The sequence below is a fragment of the Ornithorhynchus anatinus genome, chromosome 17 (genome assembly GCF_004115215.2).
Source record: "Ornithorhynchus anatinus isolate Pmale09 chromosome 17, mOrnAna1.pri.v4, whole genome shotgun sequence".
In the NCBI taxonomy this organism is placed as follows: domain Eukaryota; kingdom Metazoa; phylum Chordata; class Mammalia; order Monotremata; family Ornithorhynchidae; genus Ornithorhynchus; species Ornithorhynchus anatinus.
The window spans coordinates 440,292-451,719 of NC_041744.1; the positions used below are offsets into that span (position 1 = coordinate 440,292).

The 11,428-nt window shown below is 57.9% G+C and overlaps 1 protein-coding gene and 1 non-coding gene across 4 annotated transcripts in view; one reads left to right on the plus strand and one right to left on the minus strand.

The window, feature by feature from the left end:
* CALN1 (calneuron 1) overlaps positions 1-4,804 on the plus strand; it is a 62,680-nt gene extending 57,876 nt beyond the window's left edge. For 2 of the 3 annotated variants that reach the window (XM_029082005.2, XM_029082009.1), the window contains 2 exons: positions 2,871-3,060; positions 3,834-4,804. In XM_029082005.2, the coding sequence (XP_028937838.1) occupies positions 2,871-3,060; positions 3,834-3,961 (318 nt within the window). In that variant the 3' untranslated portion in view covers positions 3,962-4,804. The remainder of the gene's footprint in view (positions 1-2,870; positions 3,061-3,833) is intronic. The other variant, XM_029082007.2, reaches the window with a different exon arrangement.
* A 5,943-nt stretch (positions 4,805-10,747) lies between these two features.
* LOC114818064 lies at positions 10,748-10,885 on the minus strand. Its single transcript, XR_003765885.1, has one exon. It is a non-coding gene; the product is annotated as a small nucleolar RNA SNORA7 (small nucleolar RNA).
* Positions 10,886-11,428: the final 543 nt, after the last annotated feature.

Consider the following 11,428-nt stretch of genomic DNA (forward strand, 5'->3'; position numbering starts at 1 on the left):
CCCCCCACCAGGCAGCAAGTTCCTGCCATGCCTCTTAGGTCCCCATGTGCCCCCTTTCCCTGCTCCAGCCTTTAATTGGATAATTCGATCTGTTCCCGAGGAGTTCTGGAGTCTGATTCATCAGAGCGATAACAAGCAGATATTTTGGGAATTGGTTCCAGTTTTAATGACTAAATGACATTCCTATTTGTTATTTGTCTCCTCGTGGATATGCCCTAGTGGACTCCCGCCGTGCCAGGGGCCAGGCCCACGCCACCACGGTCATCACTGAGCAGCTCGGCGTGCGGTCAGCCCCCTGGGCGGGCCCGCTCCCGGGCCGGAGGGCAGTGGGGCAGTGGGGCCAGGCTTCAGGGATCCACCAGCTCCTCCCTCTGACCTCCCTGCTCCTTTCTCCCACTCCACCCGGGCTCGCTCTCCTCGCTCCTCCAACTGCTTCTAATTGGCAACTCATACAGTGCTCAGTGTACAGCACTCGGCTCACAACGGGCACCCAGGGCAGCACTGCGTACACCGCAGGGCACCCCACATTGTCCCTGTGCACGGTGGGCATCTGGGAAGGTGTTCTGCACCCAGTGGGCAACCAATATAGTCTTCATGTAGGCAACCAGCACGGTGCACTTCATACAGTGGGCACTCAGTAGAGTCCACAGGCACAGTGGGACGCCCCACCCAGTAGGCTACCCCAACCATGCTCTGCACCGTGTAGGTGTCTAGTAATAATAACTGTGGTATTTGTTTAGCGCTTCCTATGTACCCAAGCACTTCTCCTAAGCGCTGGGGTACTTACAGGATGATCGTTCGGACCCAGTCCCCGTCCCAGAAGGGGCTCTCAGTCTAAGTAGCGGGAAGAATCGATCAGTCCTATTTATTGAGCGCTCACTGTGTGCAGAGCACTGTACTAAGTACTCGGGAGGATCCGAACAACAGTACGGCAGGCCCGTCCCCTGCTCACAATGAGCTTTCAGTCTAGAGGGTATTGAATTCCCATTTTACAGATGAGGAACCTGAGGTCCAGAGAAGTGAAGTGACTTATCCAAGGTCACACAACAGGCAAGTGCCAGAGGCTGGATTAGAGCCGAGGTCCTCTGACTCCAAGGCCTGGGCTCTCTCCACGGGGCCAGGCTGCGTCCCCATACAATGTCTTTTACTCATTAAGCATCCAACAGAGTGTTGTGCACACAGTTAGGTACCCAGTACGGAGCAGACAACCAGTATAGCACTCTGCACAAAGCAGTCACCTAGTATAGCACTTTGCTCAGTAAAGGTGCCCAGTACCGCCTTCTCTTCAGTACAAGCCACCCGTACCACGCTCTCCACTCAGCAGGCACCTAGTATAGAACCCTGCACACAGAAAATACGAGTTCTTCAGAGCTTTGCTCGGAGAAGTTGCCCGGTGGAGCCCTCTGCTCTTTTTAGGTGGTATTTGTTAAGTGCTTACTATGTGTCAAACACTGTTCTAGGAGCCGGGTTAGGTACAAATTAATTAGATCGGACACAGTCCATGACCCACATGGGGCTCACAGTCTGAGTGGGAGGGAGAACGGCTATCCTCGTTTTACATTTGAGGAAACTGAGGCACAGAGAAGTTAAGTGTCTTGCCCAAGATCACACAGCAAGCAATTGGCAGAGTCAGAATTAGAACCCAGCTCTTTCAAACTTCCAGGCCTGTGCTCTCTCCACTAAGCGTGGTTTAGTGAATAGAGCCCCGGCCTGGGAGTCAGAAGGCCATGGATTCTACTCCCGGCTCCGCCACCTGTCCGCTGCGTGACCTCGGACGAGTCGCTTCACTTCCCTGGGCCTCAGTTCCCTCATCTGTAAAATGCGGATGAAGATCGTGAGTCCCATGTGGGACGGGGACTGTGTTCAACCTGTTTGCTTGTATCCACCCCCGGCGCTTCGAACAGTGCCCGGTCCATAATGAGCGCTTAACAAATACCACAATTATTATTCTTATTTGGTCACGCTGCGTCTCACCTTTGGCAAGCAGTATAGCGCTCCGCCCGTGGTAGGCACTCAGTTACGCTGAGCCATCCTCCTCCTTCCACCCCGATTCCCGCGGATCTCGCGCGGCGGATGAGGCGGTAACCCGGCCGGCCCGTGACCGAGGAGCCGGAGCTCAGGACCCAGCCCCGACGGGACCCTCGGGGACCTCAAACCGAAGCCCCTGGAGCGTCTCCCTTGACCCTCGGAGAACTCGTTTTACGGCGTGCGGTGAGCGCTTACTACGCGCCAGTATCGAGTGGCCGGAGCAGACACAAGCCGATCGGGTGGAACACGGTCCGGGTCCGGCGTGGGGCTCGCGGTGTCGATCCCCCTTTTACAGATGAGGTAGCCGAGGCGCAGAGAAACGAAGCGACCCGCCCAAGGTCACGCTGCAGCCAAGTGGTGAAATCGGCATTAGAACCCGGCTCCTTCCGGTTCTTAGGCCCATGCTTTATTCACCAGGTTACGGGATGACCCGCTGATTCGGGTTCCAGGAAGAGCGGGGTGAACGTCCAGATGCGGAGAGAGCAGGCCACAGCTGCCGACTCGCTGCGGGCGGGGAGCGTGTCCGCTAACTCCGTTGTGTCGTATTCTCCCGGGCGCTCAGCGTAGTGCTCCGCACACAGTCAGCGCTCAATAGATCCCGTTGACCGATTCTCCATCCCCTTGCCGCTGATCGATCCATCGCATTTATCGAGCACCCGCTACGCGTAGAGCACTGTATTAAACAGTGAGCGGCGTAGAAGAGCCTTCTCCCATCCCTGCCCTCGAGGAACTGGGAGTCTAGCCGGGGAGAAGGGTCTGGAATAAATGGTAGGTGTGGGGGTGGGGCGGGGGGGGACGAGGGCAGGGGCGCACTCCTGGAGCAGCGCCCCTCCCCCGCGCAGGAGCCCAGCGCGCCCCCTCCCCTGTGTCCGCAGTTCGACATGCAGAGGATAACGCTGGAGGAGCTGAAGCACATCCTGTACCACGCCTTCCAAGACCACCTGACTATGAAGGACATCGAGAACATCATCATCAGCGAGGAGGAGAGCCTCAACGACACGGCGGGGAACTGCCAGACGGAATTCGAAGGAGGTAGGCGCCGCCCGGACCCCGGACCCCCGGACCCCCGGACCCCCGGACCCCCCGGGACCTCCGGACCCCCGGAGCCGGGGTGGGCCGCGGCGGCGCCTGGGGAGCGGAGGGCACCCCCCACCCCCACCCCCAGCCCGGCTGGGGCCCACGGAGCACCCCGGGCTCGCCTCCGATCCTCAGCCGCCGCCCCCTCGGGGCCCGCCCTGCCCCCCGCTCCCGCTGCCGCCCCGGGAGCCTCGGGGCAAGGCCCGGGGCCGGCCGGGCCCGGGGGCAGAGGCAGCAGCCGTCAATCGGGAAACTCCGCCCGGGAAGGAGATCCGCCCACACATCTCGGGCCCCGCGGTCCCCCCACCCGCCGGCGCCCGGAGTCGCCCACCTGCACCGGCCCGCTTCCGCGGGGGTGGGCCGGGGGGCAGGGCGGGCCGGGGGAGGGGGCCTTAGGGACCTCCGAGCACTGGTTCGACCCCGGATCCCAGGGAAGGATGTGGGGGGTGAGGGCCCTGGAAGAGATGTGAGGTGAGGGGAACGAAGAAGGATGTGGGGGTGAGAGGACAAGGAAGGATGTGGGGTGAGGGGCAGGGAACGAGGGGGTTGGGGGCGTCGTCCCCAAAGCCTCGGTCACCTCCCTCCTGCGCAGGCCCCGGCGCCGCTCGAGGCTGGTGGCTGGTGGCTGGTGGGGCTGGTGGCTGGTGGCGGCCGCCCGAGTCCCTCCCCGGGGCCTGGGGGTCACTCTCGTCTCTCTCCCCGCCCCCCTCCCCTCGCCCCCGGCCCAGTGCACTCCCAGAAGCAGAACCGACAGACCTGCGTCCGCAAGAGCCTCATCTGCGCCTTCGCCATGGCTTTCATCATCAGCGTCATGCTGATCGCCGCCAACCAGATCCTCCGCAGCGGCATGGAGTGAGGCCTCCGACGACGACCACCACCACCCCGGCGCGGGACCCCCACCCCCTCCCCCGGCCCGGGACCCCCGTCCCCTCCCCCGGGCCCGGGGAGGTGGAGGCGGGCCAGCCGGGTGACCCGACCCGGGGCGCCCACTCCTCCGTCTCCCGGGCAGGGACCTAAAGGGCTGGACCGGTTTTGGGTCCTCACGCAATAAATCCCCAGGAGTCCCGGGCCGGGGGAGGGGGCGGGTTCTGCTTTCACCGCCCCCCGCGGGGCTGCCGCCGGGACACGCCTAGAGACAGAGAGACATACCCAGAGACATACCCGACACGCCAACACACATACCCAGAGGCAGAGAGACTTAGAGAGAGGCAGGGAGGCCTCAGCATGCGGCCGACCTCTCCACCCTCCCTTGACCCCAACGGGCCCCAGCTTCTTCCCCGGTCGCCCGAGCCCGGTGCCCCGACGTGACCCGGACCGCGCCCCCGCCCCGCAGGGGCCCCGGAGGCCCGGGGGGCCGGGGGCTGTCAGGGCACGTTCCCACGGGCCTCGAGACCGGGGGGCGGGAGGGGGTTCGGCAGGTCCGGGCGGCCCCGAGTTCGGGTCCGAAAGCCCCGCTTCTGCCCCCGGGAAGGTCTTGGGGGGGCTTCCTCCCCGACCCCCCCTCCCGTCCCGCCCGGGCCCGGGCCGCAGCAGACTTGGAGGCCGCCCTCCAACGGGCCCGGGGAGGGCGGGCTGGGGACCGTCGCGGTCCAGGCTGGGCCCGGGGCCGGGGGCCAGAGCCGGACGTCGGGGCTGAAGAATGGGGGCCCGGTCCCGCTGCCCCGCGCGGCCCCGTTGTCTGTTTTCTAGAAAGCGCCCCCCCCCCCCCCGCCCAGCTTCAGCCCGCCTTCACCCCCTCCCGCCCCTTCCCCAGGCCCAGGGGGACGGCCCAGTGTCCCGCCTCCCGGGGGCCTCGCCGGACGGTGCGTCCGTCCCGGGCCGCTGGCGCTGGCCGCCGTTCCGATCCCGGAGCCGCCCCCTGCCCGAGCCCCTCCGCCCCTCCCGCGCCTCCAGGAGGACCGCCAGCTCTCCCCGACCCCGTCTCTGCAGCCCGGGCCCTCCCCGCGGGTGGGGGACGGGGGCGGGGCGGGAGCCCCCACTCGCGTCCCGAGACCCTCCCCTCGGGACTGGACGCTGGGACCCGCCCAACCGCCGCGGATCGGGCCCTGGAGCCCAGTCTAGTTCCTGATCCCTCCGGGCCTAACCCCCACTCCCACTCCCACTCCTCCTCTCCCCCCCCCGTCCCCGCCCCCGTCTCCCTCCGACTCCTCCAGCCTCCCCGCCACCCCCCACGCACCCCTCAACCCACCCCGCTCCAAGACTCACTCGGCATTAATCGATCCTCCCCGCTCGTTAACTGCAGACATGGCATTTTAATTAAAAAATAAAAAATAGCAGCAGAACGGCCCAAAGCAAACCACTGTACAAATCTGTAAATATTAATATAAATGATCTTGGCATGCCACCTATTTAACAAATGAATTATACGATATTAAAATATCTGAGTATGAAGGAAAACGACTGCCATATTCACCAGATGTTTCCTCTAGCCAAACACGACTGTAAATATATAATCTGTATAAAAAGATTTTAATTTTACCATTATTTATGCAATAGAACAAAATAAAGTTTCTTTTTTTCTTTCGACGCGAGTAGTGTCGCGCCGTCGCGGGCGACGCCCAAGAAGAGGCCTCAACCGGGCCCTCCGCACGAGAGGCAGAAAATCGGATCTCAGAAAGCGTCTGCTCTGAGGGTCGGCCCCGTCCCTCCCCAACCCCCGTCCCCCGGGTGAGGGCAGCGGGAGGCAGTGGCCCCCAGACGGGGCCTGGGGCAGTGGCTTGGGGTGCTGTGGCCAGCAGGTCAAAATGCCCTCTTGGACAAGAGGTACGTCTCCGCCCGGCAGGTGCAGAACACACTGAATGAATCCATTTCCCTAGGAATCTATGTTGGGTCACTGGAGAAGGAGCCAGGGAAGGAGACGGAAAAATCAGGGGTGTGAGGTGAACCTCGGTGGGTCACCGGAGAGAATCGGGGATGGAGAGGGGAACTCAGGGCTGACGGATTTTTTTTTTTTTTAGGATAGTGGAGATGGGGGCATGTTCGAAGGCGAACGGAAAGGAGTCATCAGAAAACGAGCGGTTGAAGATGATGGCCGGGGAGAGAAAAGTAGATTGCAGGGAGTTGGCAAGGTGGAAATGGTTGGGGCCCGAGGCGCTGGTGGAGGGGTAGGTTTTGAAAGCAGGTAGGAGAGCGCCTCTCAAGAGACTGCAGGAAAGATGAGAGTATTAGGGGTTAACAAGGATCTGGGAAGGTTGGGGTGGGGAGATTTGGGGAAGTTCACCTACCTCCTCCCTCCTTCTCTACCTGGATGCCCCACCGACATCGCAAACTCAACGTGCCCAAAACGGAACTTTTCCTCTTCCACCACAAATCCACCCCTCCTCTTAACTTTCCCACCACTGGTGAAAACCCCCGTCACCGTCCCCCCCCCACCTCTCAAGCCCGTACTCTTGGCATTCCCCTTGACTTCTCCCTCTCTTTCAAGCCCAAGAACCAGACAGTTCCCAAATCCTGTCAATCTTCCACGACATCTCCAGAATCTGCGCCTTCCTCTAAGATGCGCTGTCACTGCGCTGGTCCAGGCACTCGTCATATCCCACCTCCACTCCTTGCCGACCTGTCCTCCTCCAGGTTTTCCCTTCTTCAGTTCATCCCAACGACACTTCAAGCCCCGCGACCCGAATCATTTTTTTTTAAAACGTCGCTCTGGACAGGTTTCCCCGCTCCTCAAACTCCACCAACGGTTGCCAACCCTCTCCCCAACAGGCAGAAACTCCTCACCATCAATTTTAAGGATTTCAATCCGTTCCATCTCCTCCCTCCTTCCCGCTGTCCCCTCCCCTCCACTACCGTGACTCCTCTGCCACTGCACCCAGACAATGAGGAGGCAGATCAAGGAAGGGTTAAAGTCCCAAGAGAGGAAAGCAATGTTTTTTTCTTGCTCTGGGGACTAGGGTGAGGGGTCCTGAGGCGGAAGAAGCTCCAGGCCCCACCCGACCCCGTGAGTACAGCTGGGTGGAGCTGATGTTTGGCAGCCAGCCAATAATAATAATTATGGTACTTGCTAAGCGCTTACTATGTGCTAGGCACTGTTATAAGCACTGGGGTAGATACGAGGTAGGCAAATGAGACACAGTTCCTGTCCCACTTTGGGCTCCCACTCTTAATCCCTATTTTATAGATGATGTAACTGAGGCCCAGAGAAGTGAAGTGATTTGCCCAAGGTGACACGGCAGACATGTGGCGGAGCTGAGATTAGAAACCGTGACTTTTAGACTCCCCGGCACGTCTTCTATCTACCAAGCCACGCTGCTTCTGCTTTCAGGTGTGGTTTGGTCCCTTCTTAGGGTCTTCCAGGTAGCCACGGCGAGTAAGACTGTTTAGGCTTGAACCCCAGGGCTGCGCTGGCCTGTGACTCAGTGCTGAGGTTCTGGGACTCCCCCGGAGGCAGGGCCGGCTAGTTGAACCCCAAAACCTTCTTTCAGCTCTAGGTAGCGGAGGGGAGAAGGAAGTATGGCCTAGTGGAAAGAGTACCACCCGGGGAGTGAGAGGACGCGAGTTCTAACGCCGGCTCTGCCGCTCGTCTGCTGTAAGACCTTGGGCAAGTCATTTAACTTCTCTGTGCCTCCATTACCTCATCTATAAAATGGGGATTAATAATAATTGTGGTATTTTCGTTAAGTGCTTTCTATGTGCCGGGCACTGGACTAAGCTCTGGGGTGGATAAAAGCCAATTGGGTTGGACGCGGTCCACGTCCCACCTGGGTTCCCCGCCCCGATTCCCTTTTGACAGATGAAATAGCTGGCACAGAGAAGTGAAGTGATTTGCCCAAGGCCACCCAGCAGACAAATGGCAGAGCCGGCATTAGACCCCAGGTCCTTCAGACTTCAAGTCCTGTGCACTATTCACGAGCCCACGCCGCTTCTCAATTATGACTATGAGGGCCACGGACCCTGTCTAATCCCATTAGTTTGTATCTACCCCACAGCTTAGTCCAGTCTGTGGCACATATAGTAAGAATCAGTCAGTCGAACGTATTTATTGAGCCCTTACTGCGTACAGAGTATTGTACTAAGCGCTTGGGAGAGTACAATATCACAGGAGGCGAGAGCTTAATCCCGTATTTAAAAAGAAAGAGGAAGGAGGGAGTCGCTGGCCGCCCGGTCAATCCCGGATCCTGCCGGGCGCCGGCGCCACCTGGTGGCGGAAGCGGAGAGTTCCGGGAACCTGGACCGGCCGCTGAACAAACGTTTCCCGGCCGGGGCGCTGCCCGGCGGGGCCGCTGCACGACGACCAGAAACAAACCAAAAAACGAACCAACCCAGACACACACACCCACCCTCAGACCGTGCACCTGCACCTCTTCACACGCAGATATACAGAGACGCACACACCGATCTGCTCGTCCCAGTACGCACCCCCTCTCTCCCTCTCTGTCTCTTTCTCTCATTACCCTCCCGGGGGGGTATCTGTGGGGGTGAAGCATCTGCTAAGTGGGCGGTAAGGGGTGGTAGGGGCCTAGTGGGTAGAGCCCGGGCCTGGGAATCGGAAGGACCTAGGTTCTAATGCCGGCTCCGCCACTTGTCTGCCGCGTGACCTTGAGCAAGTCACTTCGCTTCTCCGGGCCTCAGTTACCTCATTTGTAAAAGGTGGATTAAGAGTGGGAGCCCCGTGTGGGACAGGGACTGTGCCCAACCTGTTTAACTTGTATCTACCCCAGCGCTTAGAAAAGTGGCTGACATATAGAGCTTAATAAACGCTATCATGAATTAAGACTGTGAACTCTATGTGGGACGGGGACTGGGCTCCCCTCGATTGCCTTGTATCTACCCCAGCGCTTAAGGCAGTGCCTGGCACATGGTAAGCGCTTAACAAGTGCTATTATTATTATTATTAGGGACGGGGCGGGGAGGAGGAGAATGGGACGAGCGACGAATGGGCCCCGGACGCGGGCGGAGGGGCGGCTTGGTCACTCCGTCATTGGCCACCAGGAGGCGCTGTGGAAGATCGGAGGCTGGGGGCTGGACCGGATGGCGCCTCGCCGTCACCCTGGGCCTTCGGGGGATTCAATTAATTATCTCGGTAGTATTTATTGAGCGCTTACTATGTGCAGAGCACTGCACTAAGCGCTTGGAATGTACAATTGGGCAACAGATAGAGACAATTCCAGCCCCAGGGAGGCCTCAGCTGGACCAGCCCCCTCAAAAGTGAGGTCTTGTCCCCACTCCAATCCATACTTCACCCTGCTGCCAGGATCTATTTCTACAAAAACGCTCAGTCCAGATTTCCCCACTCCCCAAAACCTCTACTGGTTGCCCATGCACCTCCGCATCAGAAACTCCTCACAGTCAGCTTTAAAGCCTTCAAATCCCCTTTCCCCCTCCCACCTCACCTTGCTACTCTCTTACTATTCATTCATTCATTCAACAGCATTCATTGAGCACTTACTATGTGCAGAGCACTGGACTAAGCACTTAGAATGTACAATTCGGCAACGGATAGAGACAATCCCTGCCCAGTGACGGGCTCACAGTCTAAACGATCAATAACCCAGCCCACGCACTCGGCTCCTTTAATGCCAACTTACTCATTGTACCTCCAGCTCCTCTATTTTGCCACGGACCTCTTGCCCACACCCTGCCTCTGGCCTGGTACACCCTCCTCAGACAATGACCCTCCCCCACTTTCAAAGCCTTATTTGAAGGCACATCTATTCCAAGAGGCCTTCCCTGACTAAGCCTTCATTTTCTCTTCTCCCACTCCCTTCTGCAATGCCCTTGCACATGAATTGCTCCCTTTATTCACCTCTCCCTCAGCCCCCAACACTTAAATCCATATCCGTCACTTATTTATTTATATTCTTACCTGTCTCCTCCACTAGACCGTAAGATTATTGTGAGCAGGGAACGGGTCTACTGATTCGGTTATACTCCGCACACTAAGCGCTCAATAAATGTAGCTGATAGATTATTTGGGAGGGGCTGAGGAGGCCGGAGTCAGGGGATCGATCATCCACATGCTGAGGTCCTCTTCCCCTTTACCTCCTGAAACCAGTGCCCCCCACTCCACCCTGGACTCCCAGCACCCCTCTCGCTTCTGGCCCGCTCCATCCTCACCTGCTGAGCACACAGAGGGATCAAATGTGAACAGTTCTAGATGCCTCTGCCTATCACACCCACATGCACTCACACGCACTGCACGGTGATAGCCAGTAACACACGAGCAGTCACATACACACGAGGAACAGTTTGGCTTAGTGGATAAAGCACGGATCTGGGAGTCAGAAAGATCTGGGTTCTAATCCCGGCTCTTCCACGTGTCTGCCGGGTGACCTTGGGCAAGTCGCTTAACTTCTCTGGGCCTCAGTTACCTCATCTGTAAAAAGGGGATTAAGAATGTGAGCCCCATGTGGAACAGGGACTGTGTCCAACCCGATTAACTTGTACCTACCCCAGTGCTTACAACAGAGCTCGGCACATTGTTGCTGTTATTGCCTTATGCTGTCTAACCCATAGGGATGCCACGGACACATCTCTCTCAGAATCCCCCACCTCCATCTGTAATCATTCTGGCAGTGTATCCATAGAGTTTTCTTGGTAAAAATCAGAAGCGGTTTACAATTGCCTTCTTCTGTGCAGTAAACCTGAATCTCTGCCCTCCACTTTCTCCCATGCCGCTGCTGCCCAGCACAGGTGAGTTTTGATATGTAGCAGATCACCTTCCACTCACTAGCCACAGCCCAAACTAGGAATGGAATGAATATGCCTCTGCTTGACTCTCCCTCCCGTAGTTGAGACTGGTAGAGTACTGGAAACTCTCCAGATGCGACCCTGAGAGGTTAGCTTGGCACAATGTAAATGCTTAACAAGTACCATAATTATTACATGTAATCACATACATTCACCTGGACTAGTGCATCAATCAAGAGTATTTATTGAGCACCCCTTTCAAGAGCACTGTTCTAAGCATTTAGGAAAGCCCAGTAGAGGTAAAAGAACTGGGGAGACAGACACAAAATAATTTTCAGATAGGAGTAAGAAGAGACTGGAACCTTGGATGTGTGGATGAGCATGTGCTTAAAGAGAAGAGTGTTATAGTCGACAGGGCCAAGCCAAAGTGTTGAGGTGAGAGTAGGGAGGGAGGATGTGGCCTGGAGGGAATAAAAATTAATGGGAGAAGGCCTCCAAGAGGAGGCAAAATTTTAGGAGACTTTGTAGATGGGGAGAGCTGATGTCTGGCAGATTTGAAGGGAGAGGAAGTTCTGGGCAGTGGGGAGCAAGAGGCTGGTAAGGGAGAGGCGAGAATAATAATGATAATTGGGGTATTTGTTACTACGTGCCAGGCACAGTACTAGATGCTAGGGCAGATGCAAGCAAAACAGGT